Source organism: Gracilinanus agilis, chromosome 1, assembly GCF_016433145.1.
Source record: "Gracilinanus agilis isolate LMUSP501 chromosome 1, AgileGrace, whole genome shotgun sequence".
NCBI classification, from domain to species: Eukaryota; Metazoa; Chordata; class Mammalia; order Didelphimorphia; family Didelphidae; genus Gracilinanus; species Gracilinanus agilis.
Window position 1 is genome coordinate 93,830,008 of NC_058130.1, and position 21,363 is coordinate 93,851,370.

At 47.3% G+C, this 21,363-nt stretch overlaps 1 protein-coding gene across 2 annotated transcripts; it reads right to left on the minus strand.

Moving 5' to 3' along the window:
* Positions 1-1,870: 1,870 nt before the first annotated feature.
* On the minus strand, positions 1,871-18,660 carry HHATL (hedgehog acyltransferase like). Of its 2 annotated transcripts, none has more exons than XM_044656974.1 (12): positions 18,537-18,660; positions 17,721-17,857; positions 14,731-14,798; positions 13,276-13,389; positions 12,616-12,810; positions 11,570-11,779; positions 11,208-11,379; positions 6,982-7,126; positions 4,024-4,059; positions 3,281-3,482; positions 2,339-2,480; positions 1,871-2,149 (listed from the first exon to the last, which is right to left on the minus strand). In XM_044656974.1, the coding sequence occupies exons 2-12, from the start codon at positions 17,824-17,826 to the stop codon at positions 2,025-2,027; spliced, it is 1,515 nt and encodes a 504-aa protein (XP_044512909.1). In that variant the 5' UTR covers positions 17,827-17,857; positions 18,537-18,660; the 3' UTR covers positions 1,871-2,024. The 2 variants fall into 2 exon arrangements, with proteins under 2 accessions (XP_044512909.1, XP_044512910.1); XM_044656975.1 differs by having other exon boundaries at positions 17,721-17,871.
* Positions 18,661-21,363: the final 2,703 nt, after the last annotated feature.

A 21,363-nucleotide genomic window follows, 5' to 3' on the forward strand; every position in this document is an offset into this window, starting at 1 on the left:
TAAGGGTTAAAAAAAATTTTTTTTTTGTTCACATGTAACTGGGGGGAAATTTTAGTCTTTATTTAAAGATATTTTATTTTCCCAATTAATGTGATAGCAATTTTCAACATACATTTTCAGAAATTATAAGTTCCAAATTATTTCCCTCCCTCCCCTCCCCTATCTTAGAAATGGTAAGCAATTCAGTCTGGGTTATACATGTATTATCATGCAAAACATACTTCCATATTGACCACTTTTAAGAGAATACTTATATAAAGCCAAGACCCCAAAATAAAATTATAAATAAACTAATATGAAAAATTGTGTGCATTGATCTGTGTTCTGACTCCAACAGTTCTTTCTCAGGGGGTGGATTGCATTCTTTTTTGTAAGTCCTTCAGAATTTTCCTGGATCATTGTATTGCAGAGAGTAGCTAAGACTTTTACAGTTGATCATCAGACAATATTGCCGTTACTGCGTACAATGTCCTCTTGGTTCTGCTTGTTTCAGTTTGCTTCAGTTCATGCAGATCTTTCCGGCTCTTTCTGAAATCATTCTGTTCCTGTTCATCATTTCTTGTAGCACAATAGTATTACATTACTATCATATATCACAATTTATTCAGCCATTCAAGGGGAAACTTAAGAAAAAAATAAAGAGAGCCAGACCTGGAGATGGGAAGTCCTGGGTTCAAATTTGGCCTCAGATAGTTTCTAGTTTTGTGATCCTAGACATTAACCCTAATAGCCTAGCCCTTACCACTCTTCTGCCTTGGAACCTATACTTAATATCAATTATAAGACAGAAGGTATTTTCATTTTTAAAAAAGAGAGACATAGGGGACAGAACTCTGGTCTTAGGATTAGAAGACCTAGGTCCAAGCCTTTGGTGTGTCTCATCAAGAATGCTCCACCATTTAAGAGGTGTACAGGAATGAGGTCAGCAGACGATAAGACCATAGAATTTTAGTCATCAGCAAGCATTTATTAAGCCCTAGTAAGGGCATTTCAGAGGTCATCTAGTCCAAGGCCATTTGCATTTGTCCTTGTATTCTCAGTGCCTAGCACCATGTTTGGCACATAGGAGAAGCTTAATAAATGCTTGCTGAAATAAATGATCTCATACCAAAGTTATAGGCCTTTGTGCAATGGGTTCAAGGACAGTTGAAGACATGGAACTAGGGATGGCAGATACGTGTGATCTAGAGATCATGGAAGGCCATTGACCAAATATGACCTTGTTACATTTATGTATTTATTTATTTGTTTTTAAACCCTTAACTTCTGTGTATTGTCTCCTAGGTGGAAGAGTAGTAAGGGTAGGCAGTGGGGGTCAAGTGACTTGCCCAGGGTCACACAGCTGGGAAGTGTGTGAGGCCGGATTTGAACCTAGGACCTCCCATCTCTAGGCCTGGCTCTCAATCCACTGAGCTACCCAGCTGCCCACCTTGTTACATTTAGAGCCAAATGCACGTATGATTTGCCTTGGACTCCAGGTATGGCAATTCTTTACCATTTTCCATCCCCCAGAAGCTCCTCTTGGCACGTGGTGGCAGACTAAATGTGTGGAACTTCTATCCTGAAGTGGATGTAGGTTTGCTCTGATTAGTATAGGAAAGAGACATCTTTAAACTTGATGCAGAGGAAAACTTCCTGACAACTGGAGCAATTCCAAAGGGGAATGGGCTACCTCACAAAGCCACAGATTCCATCTCATTGGAGATGTTCCGGTGAAGACTTGTACTTGGGGATGTTGTATGTTTTCTTTTTTTCAGGTGTGGGTTGGCCCAGATGACCTTTGAGAGCCCTTTCAACTCCAGGGTTCTGTGATTCACTAAACCCAGCCCAGCTACTATCCTTTGGAAGAGGAAAAGGAAACCCCACCAAGTTGTCGTAGCAAAAAAATTTTATTTTGTCTTAAAGGCTTGGTCTAGAACCCAGGGGATGGGGGTCTTGGGGGAAGGCTGAGGGTGTAGATGGTTCGTCTCTTCTGCCTATTCCTCCTTTTTTTTTTTTCTCCTCTTCCTCCCCTTCCTCCCTCCCTATGCAGCCTTCTTTTTGGCAGCTTCCTTCTCTTCCTCCAGAGCCTGGAGCCTTTCTCTTTCTTTAATCAGTTGCACACCACAGTAGGTGACAAATAGGATGACCAGGGTACTTTGGGGAAATCCTAGAAAAGAGGCATGAATTATTGGTGCCATGTGTTGGTCAAGATCATACTCTTTTCTGCCCAAGAGTCTTTCTCCCCTGCCACCCCTAACTGGCCAGGGTGGAGTCACTTGGGACGCCTGCCTCTCCCATCCTCACCTTTGTACACCCCTTATCCACCACCCGTAGGTCTCCAATGCCCCAAACGAACCTGTGAACAGTAGGCGTCTGATCACTAACTCCATGAACTTCAGGCTGTTCAGAGACATGAGGTTGTAAATGATGATGCACCAAAAGTTTGCAGCCCCAAAGAGAGCCCGAGCTCTCCGGGACATCTGCTTTGACAGCGAGCTCTGTCCAGTCCAGGAAAACAGAGAGAAGTCATGGAGGAAGAGGAAGAAAGGGATTGGAGAAGAACAGAACTTTAGGTTTTAGGGCCTCAAACACACAGCCTCCCTCTTCATTATCCAAGGAGTAAGGCCTAGGATAATTGGGAGTCCCATTTCTGCCCCCTCTCTCATTTTGGAACTGGACTTGTAGGCGGGAAGCCTGATGGACCACTTCCTAGCTATGTGTCCTTGGATAGTCCAATCCCCTTTTATAAATGTTGGTTTTCTCTTCTGTAAAATGGGAATAATAACACTTGCAACCCGTGATTCTAGCACTTTTTAAACCTTGAAGGATTATTAAGAAATGGGATCTGCTAATATTATCAATTATTGTGGTTATGAATGATAGAATCACAGATTCTAGATCTGAAAGACCACCCACTCCAACCCTCTCATCTTACAAGTGAAGAAACTGAGGCCCACGGGGTGGGGGGGAGTCACTTGCCCATCCAAGGTCATAAAGAAAGTCAGTGTCAGAGGTAGTCTGGAAGCCAGGTCTTGAGCCTCTCATCTAAGAGCTTTTGCATCCCACATTAGACAACATAACTGAATTTTGAGAAGTTTCTTCCATTTCTTCAAGCCCAATCCCCTAATCTATTCTACAGAATATTTAGGTAACATGAGATTAGGATCCAGAGTTGGGATCCCATGGTGGGTAGGGAAAACAAGGGGTTATCTAGTCTCTCTTTGAAGACTTCTATCATCGTCCTTCTCTCCTCTCTTGACTCTCCTCCGATTCCCCTAGATTTGTTGTCTCCACTCACCTCTACCTGGGCCACTGGTCCCCACTCAGCTAGCTTCTGTACCCAGAGCTCGAAGTTGAGACCAAAGCAGTTCAGGGCAGACCACAGGTAGACAATATGATGGGGCCCCAGCCATAGGGTGGTAATGGCAAATGTGGCCAGTGAAGCTACCAGCTCTGGCCCCACAGACTGGTGCTCCTCACCAATAGCATCATAGACATATCTGCAGAGGAGAGGGGAAGATTTGACACAGAGAGGGTGAACTCCATGGAAGACATAGAGAGGATTCACTGCAAGGGAGCTTGGGAGATTAGGAGAATAGAAGGAGAGAGTAGATTAGAGGGACAGAAGAATTTGGGGAGGTGGGCTAGAACACTTAGGTCCCCTCATCAGCTGGCATCCTAATTGTCTGGTTCTAACACAAAGAAGTTACCAATTTCTAGAACCTTGGGAAGGCTACCCTTGAATGATCCACCCAGGGAAATCCAACCCCTGGAAGCTATCTGAATCCCATAGTTCTAGTCCTCCTTTCTTTATCTCCTACATTTTTTCAAGGAATGAAAATTGATTTTTCTCTCCCTCTTAATCTCCCTCCTCCTGATCATTAGAGAAAAAAGAAGAATCCATTGTAACAAATATGCAGTCAAGCAAAATAAACTCCCACATTGACCACATCTCAACCTGACACTGTTCCATTCAATTTCCAATTAGGTTTAAGGGTTCCCCCACCCAAAAGATAACATCTTGGGGTAGGAGATACTCACTTGCACAGCCAGTCATTGATCCCACGGTCAAAGTGCCTAGGATATGGAGAAGAAACACTGATGGAGGAAGGATGTCGGTGTTGGGGAACCCCAGGGAGTTGTGGGCATCTCTGAAAATCCCAATGGGACATAAATGTATCTCAGCAAGCTTTGAGAGCACAAAAATATCTCAGGGGACCCTGAGAGGAGAGGGGGGAAACTCAGGATACTCTGAAGGGCCTGGGGTATTTCATAGGGGTCTGAAGGTCTCAGGAGGGTATCAGGCAACAAGGGAATCCCAGGGGGACAGACAGAGGTTTTGAGGGGACAGAGATGCTCAATGAACTCTGGGGAGACCATGTTGTCTCAGGAAGCCCTGAAAAGGCAGGGCTATCTCAGAGAACCCTTAGAGTACAGGAGTTTCTCAGGATACTCAGAGGACACAGGAGTATCTCAAGGAACTATAAGAAGAAAGGGGTGTTTTTGGAAGACCTGAAGAGACTAAAGTATTTCAGGGAGGTATGAGGGAACTGGGGTACATCAGAAAGCCCTAGAAAGACAGAGGTCTTGAGGTAGCTCTGAGGTGACAGGGGTGTTTCAGAGGAATCTGAGGGCAAGGGGTATCCCAGAACATCCTTGGAAGAACAGGAGAATTTCAGGGAACTCTGAGGCAGATTCTATAGTGGAGAATGTTTTGGGGGAAGATTAAAGAAAAGGAGAAATGGAGGTGATATCGTAGTAGCAATGGGCTATTTGGACAGAAGATAGACATAAATAAGAAGTTTAAGAAATGGATTACATTCCTTAAATCATATCTCATAGAGGAGGCATGATGTAGCAGCTCTAAGAGACTTCTGTCATGCATACATCGGCAGGAGTTATCTCTCTCTGCCAGAAACAGAGAGCTAAAAATTTCTGGAGCTGACTTCATGCTAATTTTACCCTTCCCAATGGTGTAGGAAGCAATAAGAAAAGTGACTATCCTGGATCTGATTATGCCCAACAAGGAAAAACCAGTTAAGGAAGTAGAAATAATTGGAAAACTTAAGGGGTGAAATTCTTTTATCTTAGAATTGATGATAAAGGAGAGGTGATGTGGACTTAGTTTTGGCAGGTCTATGAGAAGAACAGTATGCTGAAATGGTAAACATGTTGGATTTGAAGTAAGGAAGACCTGAATTCAAATTCTGCTTCTTATATTTATTAGCTATGGGACCTTGGGGGAATTTCTCAACCTCTCTGAACCTCAGCTTTCTGATCCGTGAAATGGAGGACATAATATACATAATTTACAGGATTGTTATGACCCTTAAATTCGATAATGTAGACACAATGTTTTGCCAACTTGGAGCACTCATTAGTATACAGGCTAGATTTTGGGGAAGCAAAATTTAGAGAAAATATAGGTGGACTCCCATTGGCTCAAATTCTTTGGGGAAAGTCATCTCAGGATGGGTGGGCATTTCTCAAAAATGAATTTCAAAGACATGAAGAGAAATAGTCCCAGTGAAGAAGAAAAGGCAGATTTCTTTAGAGAGATCTATTTGAAGTACAGAGCACTGTATCAGTGACCAACTTCCATTTTAAAAAGGCGTGTACTTACAATGGAACACAGAAAGCCTCATTTGGAGTAAGGTAGAATGATCAGCAGAATGAGAACACTGACTACATTTTTAAAGGGAAAAAGAAGAAAGAAGGGAAGGGAAGAGGGAATAGAAGGGAGGGAAAGGGAGGAAAGGGAAGGGGAGGAAAGGGAATGGAAAGGAAAGAAAGGGAAGGGTAGAAGTAATAGAAGGGAGGGAAGGGAAGGGACTGGAGAAGGATAAATATCAGCCTGATTTTCAAAAAAGGGAAGAGAGTTGAATCTGTTAATTATAGGCCAGTGAGCCCAATTAGTTTCAATTCCTAGTAAAACTCTAGAATATACTCTTTAAGAACCAGCACTTGCCAAAAGCGTTTATCATAACCACACAGCATATTCAGTGCAGGGTCTGAATGGAAGAATTCTCTATAAAGTCCTCCAGATACTCCTTTTTGAGATGGCATTGGTTATACCAAGCCTTTGAATACTTCAGAGCCTGCTCAATGAGTTTCGCAACCACACAACAGAACTGAATTTAATAAGGGGCAGCAAAGTGGATTGAGAGCCAGACTGAGAGACAAGAAGTTGTGGGTACAAATTTGGCCTCAGCTACTTCCAAACTGTGTGATCCTGGGCAAGTCACTTAACCCCCCATTGCCTAGCCCTGACTGCTCTTTTGCCTTGGAACCAATACACCGTATTGATTCTAAGACAGAAGGTAAGGATTTAAAAAAAAAAAAGAATTAAGTCTAATAATTCACACTGCCTAGACCAAGGGGATGAGCAACGCCTAATGTCCTGACTTTGGTATTATGTACTTGATACTTGGTAATATGTATCTCAGACAAGACACTGTAGACATAGATTTGGACCCAAAACTGAAGAAGAGAGAGGCCTGGATTACCAGTAGGAAATGACACATAACACTTCCATAAATTTCAGGTTATTCTCGAAACAACAACAAAAAAAGAAAAGAATTATCTTTTAAAACATCGATATTCTTCCAGTGATGCCATTTGGCTGCCAAACATGGGATGCCCACAATCTCTAAAGAATCAGAATAGTGAGTGACCCGACGAGAAATGGAATGATGTGATAAACATCAATAGTCAGTGATGCATTGCTACTAGAGGTCTTCCAGCAAGAGCTGGCTGAGTAAGCCCCTGGAGAGGATTCTGGAGAGGGAACCCAGGAGAGGGGCTCTTGCTTGGGTCCAGGTATGCCCTCTAAGGTCTTATTAATTCTGGAGACTCATAGGAATGGGGCACTTTGGGGGGAAAGGGAAATTTCAGGGAGCCATTAGGGGAGGGGAATAGGAGCCTCAGAGTGTCCTGAGGGGACAGGGATGCCCCTAATGTGCCATGGTAATGATAGTGGTGGGAAGGGAGCAGACTTACGTTTCTGCAAAGACATAGAGGGCTGTGATGCACTTAGGTGCCTGGGGCGGGTCCAGGTGATCCAGCCGGGCCACAGTGTTCACGACGCCAAACATCACAGCTGCTTTCACCCAGTCATATACCAGATTGAAGTAGGCCAAGACCGCTGGAGGTCAACAAGGACCTGCGTCACCCACTCTGGCCTGGGAGGTCATTTGTATCCACCACCCTATATCCAATCAGTCCCTCCCCCCAGGCACCCTCTGTAGCCCTTAAGAAGTCATCTCATGGTCTGTCCATCCTTTTTAAACTGGATTTGTGACCCTCTAGCCCCCATTTCCATCCTGGAAGTCCATTGAAAAAATTTCTACGACTTTTCAAAACAAAGTCATCTCTTAGTCGTGTGAATTGGACAATTAATTGTCCTGCCCTATCCCCCATCATTTGACCCTCAGTGTCCAGTAGGAGCTGGTCCTTGACCCCTCTTGCCCATATCTCTCTCCAAAATACCAAGAAATATTTTAAAGTGACTGAAGTTCCCTAGCTCCCTCCAGAGGAGGTTAAAGACAAGAGCACTCATCATCTCTAGGGCCTTGGGGTCTGTCTCAATCATGGAGCAGAATCTAAGGGCAGGAGTCAGTTCCACAGCATCACAGAATTGGAAGGGATCCTCTAATCCAAATCATAGCTGAGCAGGAATCCCAGGGAGGTTTCATGTCTCTTAAAGGTGGATGTCTTCCTTCCACCTGAAGACTTCGTGACAGGGCTTTACCACCTCCTTCCATTTAGAGACAACATGCAGTATTAGAAAGTTTTTCTTTATGTGGATATGAAACGAAAACCTGACCCTCTTCATTCATTCAGGGAACTTCAGGTAAGTACCCACTGTACCAAATTTAGGTAGATCCTGGCCCCTGACCTCCTGGAGCTTAACTCTTCTTTCCCAGGGCTCCTAGTTTCACCCTCTTTGGCCAAATAGGATAAGTCTGCTTCTTTTCTACATTACAGACCTTCAAATTCTTTAAGAAAGAAACTATATCCCCTCTAAGTTTTCTCTTCTCTTGGCAAAACAGGTCCACTTCTCTCTGATGTCCTACCAGGTCCTGGTCTCTGGACCCTTCACCATCATGGTCACTCTGGACCTGTTCCAGCTTGTCTCTTTCCTAAAATATGGCACCCCAACTTGGACAGAGTACTTCTGATGAAATCTGCCAAGGGAAGAGGACAAGGGGACCACTACCTCCTCTGTTCTGGACTCTTGAGCTAGAGGCCAGGAGACCTGAGTCTCCCATGTGTCCTTGGGAAGATCACGTCTTGTATGGACATTAGTGGTTTTTTTATTTGTTTTTTTCCTGGACCTGGAATCAAGCAACCTGAGTTTGAATCCTGTTCCTATACTTATCAGCTATATGACCTTGGAAAATATCTTTACCTCCCTGGGTCTCCGTTTCCTCCTCTATAAAATAGGGGTGGTATCTACTGTACTTCCCCCCTCCTCAGAGTTGTTTTGAGCAAAATGCTTTGTAGACTCCAAAGTGCCCCAGAAATGGGAGCTGTTATTGTTGGGATATTACTGCTGAGGCCAGTAGGGTGAGGAGACTGTGGCACAAAGGTACTCTTTGTTTGAAGACAAACAGGGCTAGAATCTTATCTAGGCAAGAGGAGAGGAGATGGCGTCACCGGGGCTTGGGAGAATGAGAGGGGGTTGGGTGAGCAAATGTTTGGGAAGCTGAGGCTGTCCCAAGATATGAAGGAGTAAGTGGCCCGAGGGGATGGTTTGAGCTTTGTCTCCAGCAGCCTGATCAGACAGTACGATGGACCTCTTCTCTGGATAGAATAAATCAGTGCCTCGACCTAGAATTCCCTATACCTTCTCCCTTTACCCTGTCTACCTGACTAGCTCTCTTTCCCTTTCTTTCTCACCAGGCAACAGTTCAAGTCTTAGAAAGGGGCATCACTGATCCTCTATCCTCTCCTCCAGGGTATTTAAGGTTATTCCACCTCCTTAAAGCTGTGACAGCATCAACAGAATCACAGAAGCATTTTTCAGAGCCAAGAGAGCAGACAACTGTCTCATTTTGTAGAAGAGGCCTCTCTGTCATGGGCAGGGGAAGGGATTTGCCCAAGGTCACACAAGAAATTATATCCAAGGGGCATCTAGGTCACACAGTGGATAGAGATCCAGGCCTGGAGTTGGGAGGTTCTGGATTCGAATTTGACCTCAGACACTTCTTAGGTAAATGACCCTGGGCAAGTCACTTAATCCCAATTGACTAGTCCTTAGCACTTTTCTTCCTTGGAACTGATACTCATATCAATTCCAAGACAGAAAGTAAGGGAAGAAGAAAGAAAAAGGAAGAAGGAGGAGGAGGAGGAGGAGAAGGTGTAACTGGGATTTGAACCTGGGTCTCTATGACTCCCAGGCTAATACTCTGTACCACAATGCTTTAGGTCAAGACTCTTGGTTTAGATAAAAGTCCAGACTGCCCACTTTGGTTTTCAAGGTCCTTCAGAGTCTGGCCTCAGCCCACCTTTTCTATCCACAGTCTTTGCCTTTCCCAAACCTTCCCATTCAGCCAGACTTGCTACTGGTTCTCTATGTAACACAATTAATTGCCTGGAGTTCTCCACAATTTGCTGCTCCCATTGTTCCCCTATTAGGAAGGGCCTATCGGGAATAACTGTGCTCCTTCCTCTTTCTTGTCTGATCTGAGCTGACGGCTCAAACGTTCGGCTTCTCCCAGTTCCCAGGGTGTGTGCTCTCATGTTCTGTCTTTCTCCTCAACCAACCTATAAGTGCCCTGAGGGAAAAGCCTGGTCCTGTTCCTCCTGTCCTGCAGTAGAGCTAGCAAACAGGACAGAGCTGACTTCAAACTTAATAAAACAATGGATGGTCTCCATTGCCCATAGACAAATTCCAAACCCTGGCATGGAGGGCCATTGCTGGCTGACTTGGGTTTCCTTTCCAGTTTTCTCTCTGGCTAGCCTCTCCTCTTCATCCATGCTAGATTTCAGCTGGAGTGAACAAGGAGGCATTTCCTAATCTTATCTCGTCCTTTCCAGCCTCCACACGCTGGTGCGGGTCATCCCCTAGAACCAGAACACCATCTTCCTCATCTCTGCCTAGTGAAATCCTCCCCTTCCTTCCAGGGTCATCTCAGGAGCTTCCTCCTTCTGGAAACCTTCCTCGATGACTCCCACTCTCCCTTCGGAGCTGAAAGAGACGTCTGCCCTCAAATTCTGTCCTGCAGCGCTTGGACCAGGGCTCTCCCTCCTTCCCAGCCAGAATTACAGTCATCAGTAAGTGTGTGAATGCCCTTGGGCAGACCCGTATGTCCTCGGACGGCAAGCTCCCCGAGGGCAGGAGCTACAGTTTACATCTTCGTATTCCAGTACCGAAGGCAGGGTCTTCTACTTCAATAAATTCAAGAAATACTCCGTAAAGGCCCTTTGAGTGTCCAATAAGCAGGCTCTGGGCATAGGAAAATGAGAAGACAAAAGGGAAACTCCCTGCCCTCAAGTAGCTTCTAGTCTCCTGCAAGGACCGAGTACCCAGACAAATAATCGCCATACGGATCAATATCAGCCAAATAATTTCAAGAGGAAGAAAGTCCTAAGAGGGTACTTAATAGCTGTTTCTTGGATTCTAAAAAAATACCCAAAGGTGGTTTTCTCTTATTTCTGATTGAGCCTCAGCTCTCCAGAACACCTTTTGTACAACACACACACACACACACACACACACACACACACACACACGTAAACATGTATACAAACATATATATATATTTCTCTATATATCTGGGTATGCCTATTCACACACACACAAGACACCTACAAATGCAGAGATCTCATACAGAATACAGGCAGGCATTTCCAAACACATATTCATATTCACACAGACACATGCAAGCACACACCAACACACACACATAAAACACAGGGTACATAAAGACACATGCACATGTATGGACACACAAACACGGCAATACACGCCAGCACCTGGGCTTATTGCCTGCTCTTCCAGGATGGACATGTCCTACCCCCAGATCCCTCTGAGATCTGCTCAGGCCACTTGAGCTGGGCAGCCTGCCCCAGGCTCAGTGTTCTCCAGCACCCACAAACCCTGTCTCTAAGCCACTTTGGTTTGAGAAAGTCGGCCTAGGTCTTGGAGGGAGAGTGGGGGTCACAGGGGTGGGGGAGAGACCCCCGGTCCTGGCCAGCTCCCACATCGAGGCCTCACCCACCTAGGGTCCAGTCTGAGAGGCTATTGGTGAACTTGAGGTCATTAGGAATGGTAAGGATGTAGAAGAAATGGAAGAACACGTCCACGACCACAATGGCGGCCAGGCTGAGTCCTGCCTGCATCCGGATCTGCCACATTTCCCGCTCCCTTCGAACGGGCTCCAGCTGGCTCACCTGGGAGTGGGGGGAGGAGGAGATGCTTACCTGGCTCTGGCCTCACTCTACTAGAGTCCCAGTGCTGCCCTCGGGGGGTACCCCCACCCTCAGTCTAAGTTTGGGGGGCACGATGCAGCCCTGCCCTTAAGAGAACTCACGGGCTTTTGGGAGGAGGGTGGGAGAACACCATCACCCCCAGTTCCTTTACCTGGGCATGGAACTTGTCAAAAGTCATGATGGGTCCAAAGAAGAAGAAGGGGAGATAGAAATTGTACTTGAACAGGTCCAGGAAGGAGTAATTGCCATCAGGCCGAGCACAGTTCTCCAGGGCAAAGCTCATGCATCGGAAAATCGTGAAGCCGCTGCCCCCATAAAATAGCACATCTTGAAGATCAAAAGTTTCCTTTACAAACTCGTTCTGGATGAAGAAGAACAGTAACGGTGCTCACCGATGGCACCACGGCACGACATCCTTCAGGGCCCGGATCAAATCCCACCTCCTACAAGAAGCCCACCCCCACTATCCCAGCCTATGCATTATCTCCCTGACCAAATGATAATATCCATAAAATGCTTGGCACAGAGCCAGTACATAGCAGGGAATACTACATAACTGCTTATTCCCCGCTTCCCTCATTTCCTTCCTTCCAACCTAGGTAAGCTCATTCATTCATTCATTCATTCATTCATTCATTCATTCATGCCTTTGGCAAACCTCCTCTTAGGTGTAGACCTATGTGCTGCCACAGTGAAAGGGATAAAGAAGATAAAGAAGAGAGAGAATTTGGTTTCTGTCTTCAGGAAGCTCACTGCTCAGGACAGACAGACCCAGGCCCTGGCCTCAGGGAGCTCAAAGTCTAGAGGAGACAAAGCTTGTAAACAGGGCAGAGTGTGAGGACAAGAGAGGAGCGTGTGGGAGCCATTCTAAGGGATGGATGGATGGAGGAGGCCAGAGGAGGGGGAGATCCTGCAGATGGGGGAAAGGGAGAGACCATGGGGAAGAGGAAGGACAGGGGGCATCTGCAGAGGCACTGAGAAGGACAGGCCCATCTTGGCTCTCTGCTTACTACCTGTGTGACCTTGGGCCAGACACGTACTCTTTCTGAGACTCAGTTTCCTCCTTGGTAAAATAAAAGGGTTAGACTAGAGAATATTGGTGTTCCCTTTCAGCTCACAGGCCCGGAACTCTTCCTCGGCCACCCACGACCCTCTTTTCCCTTCCCCTCCCTGACCTCCCCCTCATCTCAGTCGCACCTGCCACACATTGGCTGGCTCCAGCTTGAAAGAGGCCAGACTGGTGAGACCCACAGTAAAGCAGAGCCACGGCTGCTTAAATAGCGAGACCATGTAGAGACCCAGGCAGTGGGCCAACAGAAGCAGCACGTAGTGGGAGCCCATGATCGTCAGCACGGCGAAGACCCCGTACAGAGCATACATCCAGGAGCGGTGCTGTGGGAAGACAAAGGAAGCCAGGGGAGTGGAAGCAGCAGGAATGGAGGCCAGGAGGATCAAGAGGTCTCTGGGGTCCCCTCTATCTAGGACAGTGTCCTGAGGGACCTCAAATAAACCATTTATCCTTCCTAGGCCTCAGTTTCCACATCTGAAAAATGAATTCAGACTGCACGATCTCTAAGAGTCCATTCAGTTCTGACATTCTCTGAGCTAAGGTCCCTTCTAGATCTTGACATGCATCAGCAAGGATTCATGAAATGCCTCTTGAGAGCTAGACACGGTACTAGACGCTGAGGGGTACAGGGAGAAAAAGAAAACAAGGAGTTTAAAGTTCAATGACTCTAGGTTTGGGGAAAGACTTCCTGCCAGAGCCTCAGGTGTGGGAGGCTGTAAGGGGGATGTGCTTAGGACAAACAAGGGGAGAGACAGGTGACATTTACCTTTGGGGGGACCCCAACTCACCTGTGGAGCAGTCATGGAGCAGATCTTGGCAAAGAGCACATGACCCGAGAGGGCAAAGATGATGACGTTACGGAAGGTCTTGAACCACATTACCCACTCGAAATCTGCTACATCCTGGTGGAGGGGGAGAAGAGTCTGAACAGTGATGTCTAGGAAGCAGAAAGGGCCCAGAACTCTCACTTCAGGCTTGGGGTCGGGGCATCTGAGGCAACAGGGTTTGAAGCTCCCAGCATGTGGAAGGATTCATCTGTATTCTTCTCCTGAGACTTGTATATGGGCCAGATTTCCACAACCACTTGGGCTCGGAGGGCCTCAGTCCAAGCTGGCTTAAATAAGTGAGATCACCCCCAGGAGGGGACCAATAGACCCCACTCCCAAACACTTTCCCCTCAGCCTCAAGATTCCATCATCAGTATTTAGCACCCTGCCTAGTAGTAAAGTGTTTCATTTATCCTCTTGGGTTAAGGCGCTGCCACAGATGGGGGCTCCTGGGAATGGTAGGGTTTATTACAAAAGGTTCTTAAATCTCCAGATGTTATAAGCATCACTCCCTGACAGAATATACAACACGAATGAATGAATTCAGTAAATAAGCAAATATCTGGCTTCAGACACTTCCCAGCTGTGTGACCCTGGGCAAGTCACTTAACCCCTAATGCCTAGCCCTTTCCACTCTTCTGCCTTGCAACCAATACTTAGAATTGATGCTAAGGCAAAAGGTAAGGGTTTACCAATAAATAAGCAGATAGATCTGGAGGATGACAGAGTAGCATTTTCACAGGCATTTGGATGCTACTGTGATTAGCAAACTATAAATTCATTTCAAAATGTTCCCCAATTCATAGCTGCTCTTTGTTACTCAGCAGATACTAACAGTTTAATCACCATCACACGGGGGAGCAGTGGGTGCTCAGAGAGATTGTTTGACGTTAACACGTGGTCTGCGTACTCAAAAAGGTAGGGTACCCCTGGGTTCAGTCAGAGGAATCCCCCAGCTCTGACACGTGCTAGCTGGGAGGCTTAGGGCAAGTCGATGAACCCCAGAGCATCTCTGTAGTTTCTTGTGGCCCCAAGTCCCTTCTGTTAAAATCCAGATCCTTTTGAGAGACGAGGTCTGGCAGAATATACTAGCCCTGATCAATTAATTGACCCAGAGAAGGGTCCCCGAGGGGAAGGAACATAGGATGGGTCCCCTTCAGTTGGGCGTTCTGGTCCCTCTGGGGGAGAGCAGGATTGGGCGATGGAGGGGGTGCAATATGGGCCCTGCTTGTGGTCAGCTGTATGTAGGAAAGAGGACTGTAACAGAGGCGCTTAAGCCTAGGGGGGCTAGTAGCAAGAAAGAAGGAAGGGGGCCATCAGGAAGGGGAGGGTGTCCTTGGTCCCTGCCCATTCAGCTTAGCCTGTCTCAGCCCTCCTAGTGGAATAGGAGATCCTGTCAGGGGAGCGGGCACCTACCATCTTTCGTCCAATGTAATGCCAGCCAGGCTTCACCGACTCCTTGAATGTCTTCCTGTTCATGTTGTCTGAAAAGAGATTGGGGGCGTCACTGTCACTCAGTCACTAGAATTCCAGAGAGGTTGCTTGAGCCCCAAGACTGCCTTCTGGAGATCCAAGGCCGAGCACAGGAGCCCTTTTATGGGGAGAGAGGGAGGCTGTGTGTCCCTATAAATGCCGTGTGGGACATATTGTGCATTTCTATAAGTCTGCTTCTGTGTGTCCATCCTTATTTCTAGGAAGCAACGCAGTCCTTGGAGTCAGGACTCCTGGGATCTCGGTCACATTCTGACTCCGTGACCTTGGTGGGGTCATTTAATTTCTCAATGCTCCAGGTCATTCTCTAAGACTATAAGTAACAGAGCAGTTGTCCATTTGCTGATTAAATCCCAGGCTTGGGTTTTCCCTCGAATATCCAAGTCTGTTATGGAATCTCGAGGTCTAAGAAGACCTCTGAGATCCCTTCTAGTCCAACCCATCCCTGAATGGGAAACACCTCTATCTCTTCTATCCTGTCTCTGATGTGTGGTCCTCTGACCTTTGCTTTGAGGGCTCTGGGGATGGGGATCTCACTACCTCCTCTGGCAGTCTATTCATCTTCTGTATCTATGTAAGCAACTGAGTGTGGAGAAGTCTCTGTGAGCATCGACATGTATTTATGTCTGTCTCAGGGTATATGTGTTTGTCTCAAGTTCATATAATAATGATGATGATGATGGCTAACATTTATAAAGCTCCTACTAGCCAGGTATTGTGCTAAGCAGTTTACCATTATCATCTCATTTGATTCCTACGAGAACCCTGGAAAACAGGTGCTATTATGACCCCCATTTTATAGATGAGGAAACTGAGGCAAAAAGATGTTAAGTGACTTGCTTGGGGAACACAAGAGTCTTAGACTGGATCTGAGTTCAGGTCTTCCTGACTGCAGACCCGGCTCTCTATCCATCGCCCCAGTTGGTATATGTGTATGTGCCTGAGGCAACAGCTCTGCCTGTACCCCGAAACCCCCTTTGCACCATCTGTTTTTTGTATCGTTCAGTCTCAATTCTGGACGTGACCTCAGGTGGGTTTTCTTCCTCCAGGATTTGCAGTATGTGCAGCATTGTCCACCCCATACCTTGACCCCGGTTGCTTGGATGGGATTTCTTTATCCTTCTCTCCTCCCTCCATTGCCCCTCACCTCTGTGCCCCACTTCTTCCCTACGGTCTGCTGCTCTTCGGGCTCCTAAAAGCGCAGAGTTTGCCCCTCCTCTGAATTTAGAAGCTGGCTTCTTCAGGCCCAGGGCTTCCTTCTCCCCTTGTTTTCTGGTTCCATGTTGATAAGCCATTCTCCATCGTCTGCTCAGAGTTCTCTAGGATGCCCTGCTGTCCGGCCCTTTGCCTTCAACCTTTCTGTCCTTCCTCTGCCCTTGGCCCCCTGTCTGAGAGGTCCCAAGGGGTATGGTGTTGGGGAAGTAGAGTCCTGGACCTTAATCCAGGGAAACACCTGGGTTCTATTTGCTCCTCTTAACTTTCCTGAGAGCCTCAGTTTCTTCATCTGTAAAAGGAGACCCTGAGCTTCATACTTCCTGCCTTTTAGGGTTATTGGGAGCCAGTGAAATAGGGGTAGGATGGGGGGAAGGTGTTGAGAGTGATGCTTTCCCAAGGGCAGCTTTTTGGGACAAGAACACCAGTTAAGCTCTGACGACCAAAGGGGCATGCAAGAAGATTCTCCCCAGCACACACCAGGGACCTCCTGAGCTTCTGAGTCACAATTACTTCAAGACCCTCCTCAGACATCCTCAGGGACCCTAAAGAGCCCAGCTCCAGTGTCAGAGGAAGCCGGCAGTTCAGCACTGGTCCTCTCTCTGTCAATTTGGGGATGGACCAACCAGAGGAGGTGGATGAAGTTCATTGGTCCAAAATGGCACGATGGATAGAATACCAGGCCTGGATCTGGAAAGCTCATCTTCCTGAGTCCAAATCTGGTCTTGAGTCTTAACTAGTTGTATGACTCTGGGCAAGTCACTTAACCCTGTTTGCCTCAGTCTCTTCATTTGTAAAATGAGTTAGAGAAGGGAATGGCAAAGGAGATCTGTATCTTTGCCAAGAAAACTCCAAATGGGCTCACAAAGAGTCGGCTGTGTCTGAACCACAAACAACAATCCCAGGTTCAATGTCTCTCAGTGGGGAGGAGGAGTGGGGTGTTCAAAACACATCTTTGCTCCTATTAGCTAACCAGGGACCATCCACAGCTCTCTGCCCAGGAGGGCATCCGGTCACTAATGCCCCAGACTCCTGGGGGCAGATGGAACCTAGAAGCAGCAGCAGTAGCTCTGCTATTCTCTCTCCCTCCCTCCCTCTCTCTCTCTCTCTCCCTCCCTCTCTCTCTCTCTCTCTGTCTCTGTCTCTCTCTCTCTCTCTCTCCCCTTCCTTCCTCTCTTCCTCCTTCCCAATAATGGAATACATTACAAAGTGCTTTCTCCTATGACTAGCCCATGAGGGCAGGCATGCCCATTTGATGATCCCTCTTGGGTAGATGGAGTGACAGATTTAGGGGCGTCATGCCCAGGGCTCCACAGACAGTAAGAGGCAGAAGCAGAAAAAGGGAGACACCAGTGTCAGTGTTCACTCCAATGTCCCCAGGGCTCTATGGTTTGTTTATAAAGCACTGTCTTCACAACAGCCCATGAGACTAGTGGTACATAGGTTGTCACGTCCATTTTGTGGATGAAAAAACTGAGGCTAGGAGAGAAATGATCACATAGCGAAAGGCACTAGAATGGGGATGTGAAACCAGGAGACTTAGGATGCCAAAGGAATGAGAATCTCTCCAACCTCATCTGCCTTTCTCGCCATCCCCTCCCACCAAATAATGATGATGATGATGATGATGATGATGATGATAATAATAATAATAATAATAATAATAATGACAAAAGATCGCTTTTTTGAAAGAAGGGGTTTACCTCGAGACGTCTCGAAGAGCTCAATGGCAGCATAGCTCAGGGCGCCCACTAGAACCAGGGCGTAGGTGGCTAGCTCGAGAGGGGGCAGTGAAGTCTTGATGCCCATACTTGAGGAAGGGACCCAGGAGGTCCTGGAGCTGGAGGAGAGGACCTGACAAGATTAGCTGTACTTTTGTCTCGAATCCAAGCAAGGTAGCCCCATGGGTGCCCTGCCCACCCCCAGTTCTGCCCCTTTCAGTCCCTCTGCCTCTCTCTGGGAACCCTGGGAGTAACACGGTCTCTGTCCTCAGGGAGTCTCTGGTTTGAGAAGGGGAAACATAGCCCTTGTCCTCAGCCCTGCCGCTCCGGGAGCCTCTGGACTAAGGGGGCAGAAGGAATGACCCTTCTTGCAGGAAGTCAGTCTTACAGAAAGAATAGTCCTGGGAATTCTTCACTTGCTACTTTTTTAAGCCATTTTCTTATCGATAATGTCCTTGGAATCACACCAGACTCATACAGTAACTCTATGAAGGAGGCAGGGCTAGACTAACCAGCCCTATTTTACAGAAAAGGAAACTGAGGCCCAGAGTGCTCACGTTCACACAAGGAGTGAGTTGCGGGCTTGGGACAAGATCCAAGGTCTCTAGGCTCCCAGTCAAGGGCTCTGACTTGCTCCCTTTGGCCCCTAAACATCCATAACCCGTGGGAGACATTCCCCTTAAGTCTGCTACCCCCTCCTCCACCATCTCTCCCCATCCCCATGAACGTCCCCCATTCCCCAGGGCCCAGGGAACATGTCCCTTCTGTTTCCCGAGGTCCAGGGGAGAGGGTCCTTACCTTGCCTAGGCCCGGTCTCCAAGGAGCCCCAGAGCAGGCCCTGAGGGTGAGCAAGGCCTGGTCCCTCCTGCTGCCTCCCTTTCAGGAGCTGGTCCCCAGGCCAGCCTGCTCTGGTTACTGCCCTGGCTCTGCCACCACAGCCCAGGGCTCAGGTTCCTGAAAAGGGAGGGGAGGTGGAGGGAGGCCGGCGTATCTCCCTCCTCCCTCCTTCTCGGGGGCCTTGCCAGACTGTCCAGCTGCCCAGCCTGGGCACACTGAGGAGACAGCCCCTTGTCTTTCCCCAAACGCACCTCCATCATCCTCCCTGATCTCTCCCTCACAAAGCAGATCTCCCCTTTATAGAAGGAAATGACTCCTTTTTTCTAAACCTTTACCTTCTTTTCTTAGGATAAATTCTAAGACAGAAGAACAGTACAAGCTAGGTAATTGGGGTAAAGTGACTTGTCCAAGGTCACACAGTATCTGAACTCAGATTTGAACCCAGATCTTCCCAACCCCAGGGCTGTCATTCTATCCACAGTGCTCTCTGGCTGCCTAGAGGCAAAATACTTTCTAAAATTCAAAATCCTTGCCTTCTGGCCCTTAAAGGCATTATTGAGACGATAAAAAACTGTGTATGTATAAAAATATTCATGGAAGCTTTGTTTGTTATGACAAAATAACAGGAAATAACACAAATGCAATGAATGATAGAAGTGGCTGAATACAGTGTGATATCTGAATGTCATGGATTATATTGTTAATAGAAATGACAAATTCTGGAAATATAAAGAAAATAAGGGAAGTAGATGAAGAAATGAAAAGAGAGTAAGAATAATACATACCATGATTATATAAAAAAACAAACAAGTCACAAAATCAAGAGAAAAAAATATCCAAATAAAACAAATCTAAAGGGAACTCAAATGCTGAGGATGTTTATACATTTATAGAGGTCAGATTTGAACCCAGGACCCCCCCCCCATTTCCAGGTCTGAATCTCTATCCACTGAGCCAACTGACTACCCACCCAAAATATTTCTTAATAATTAGAACTGCAATGGGTTGCTTCTGGAGGTGGTGAGTTCACCATCTCAGGAGTTCATCCATCAGAAGCTGGAAATGCTGAGAAGATCCCTGCTCAGTTGGTCTAGACCAGTGATGGAGAACCTTTTAGAGAGGGAGTGCTAGACCTCCCTCTTCAACCCCCCACCCTGGACCAAGTGCTGTGCCTCCCCAAGATAGGGGAGGGAGGATGCTCCCATTGGGCTGCTGGGCAGAGGGGTGAGTGATGAAAGGCATGAGTGGAGGTGGGGGAGGGGAATGGCCCCAGTACTCTGCTCTCCTCCAGCTATGCAACACACTGCGAGCTATACTCCCCTCCAACCCCTCCACAGGGATCGCCTTCACCACAGACTCAACAGGCTTCCTATGAGCCAACCCCTTACCCCAGATAGGGGAGGGGGGAAGCGCTCCCATTGGTCACTGGCAGAGGGGTGGGGGAAGTGAGGAATGTCCTCAGAGGCATGGAGTGGGGGAGAGGAACAGCTCCACACCAGTCCCTCTGCTTTTCTAGTTAAAAACAAAAACAACTATAGGCATGTCCACTGAGAAGGCTCTGTGTGCCCTTTTTAGCATGTGTGCCATAGGTTCACCATCACAAGTCTAGACCCTCTAGGACAGTAATGGCAAACCTATGGCATGGGTGCTAAAGATGTATGTGGAGCACTTCGTAGGCACTTGGCCACTCTCCTTTCCTGCACCCTCGCCTCCAGAGTTCATTACCAGAAAGGCAGAGGAGACTTGGGTGGAGCTGATCCCTCCCCCTCTCCACTGTGCCTGAGGACATTTTTTCACATTCCCATCCCCTCCGCCCAGCAGCCTAATGGGAGCAAGGTGGGGGGGGGGGTGGGTAAGGTAGGTGACTCACAGGCAGCAGAGCTGGAGGGGAGCAGAGTGCTCAGGCCACTCCCCTCTCCCTCTCTACATCCACTGCGAACATTCCTCATTTCACCCACCCCTCTGCCCAGCAGCCCAATGGGAGTGCTTCCTCCCTCCCTGTGTGGAGTAAGGGGGGGTGGGGCACTCCTAGCATGTGGTAGGGCAAGGGGCATGGCATGTGGTCTCTGGGGGAACAGGGCCCAACACTCCATCTCTAAAAGGTTCACCATCACTGTTCTAGGAGGTTCCTTCCAATTCAGAGAATCTCTGCTTCTAATATAGTGGCAAAGCTTTGGAGACAGTTTTGCCCCCTTCCCCTCTTTTTACACATGGGGAAACTGAGGCCCAGCAAGGTGGAAGGGACTCGTCCAGAGGTCATTCAGTGAGTTAATGGAAGACAGAAGATTTGAATATATGAACCTTTCATGATGATGAGTCTATGGCTTCTTCCACAGAGGTGACTGAATCCCTTTGTTATCCTGACTTTGTCTCTCTATAGCCAAAACCCCAGAGGTGGTTGTAGATTATTGGATGGTTTTATTATTTGTGTCCCCACCCTCCTGGCTTCTTGAGAGCTCCCTCCCCTTATCCATCTCATCTATGCATTCAGCAATTCACCTTTCTCTAATAACACACTTCGTGAAGATCCTAGGCTGCCTCTTTCCTTCTCTACCTCCCCCCTCATCTATTCCCTTCCCCTTCTATGTCTTTTTCCTCTCTTTCCCTTTGACCCTCCCATATAGCCTTTTCTGACTCTATCTCTCTATCTCTCCTTTTGTCTTTCCCTCTCTCTCTTCTCTTCTGACTCCTCTCTCTTCTCTTCTCTTCTCTTCTCTTCTCTTCTCTTCTCTTCTCTTCTCTTCTCTTCTCTTCTCTTCTCTTCTCTTCTCTTCTCTTCTCTTCTCTT

What these genes read in the sequence shown, in the direction of transcription:
- HHATL (XM_044656974.1), bottom strand. Translation starts at nt 17,826, where the DNA reads ATGGGCATCAAGACTTCACTGCCCCCTCTCGAGCTAGCCACCTACGCC. An exon ending in GCTCCATGACTGCTCCACAG is followed by an intron (nt 12,811 to 13,275) that starts GTGAGTTGGGGT and finishes GTCTTCCCACAG; the next exon opens with CACCGCTCCTGGATGTATGC. An exon ending in TTGACAAGTTCCATGCCCAG is followed by an intron (nt 11,380 to 11,569) that starts GTAAAGGAACTG and finishes CCCCACTCCCAG; the next exon opens with GTGAGCCAGCTGGAGCCCGT.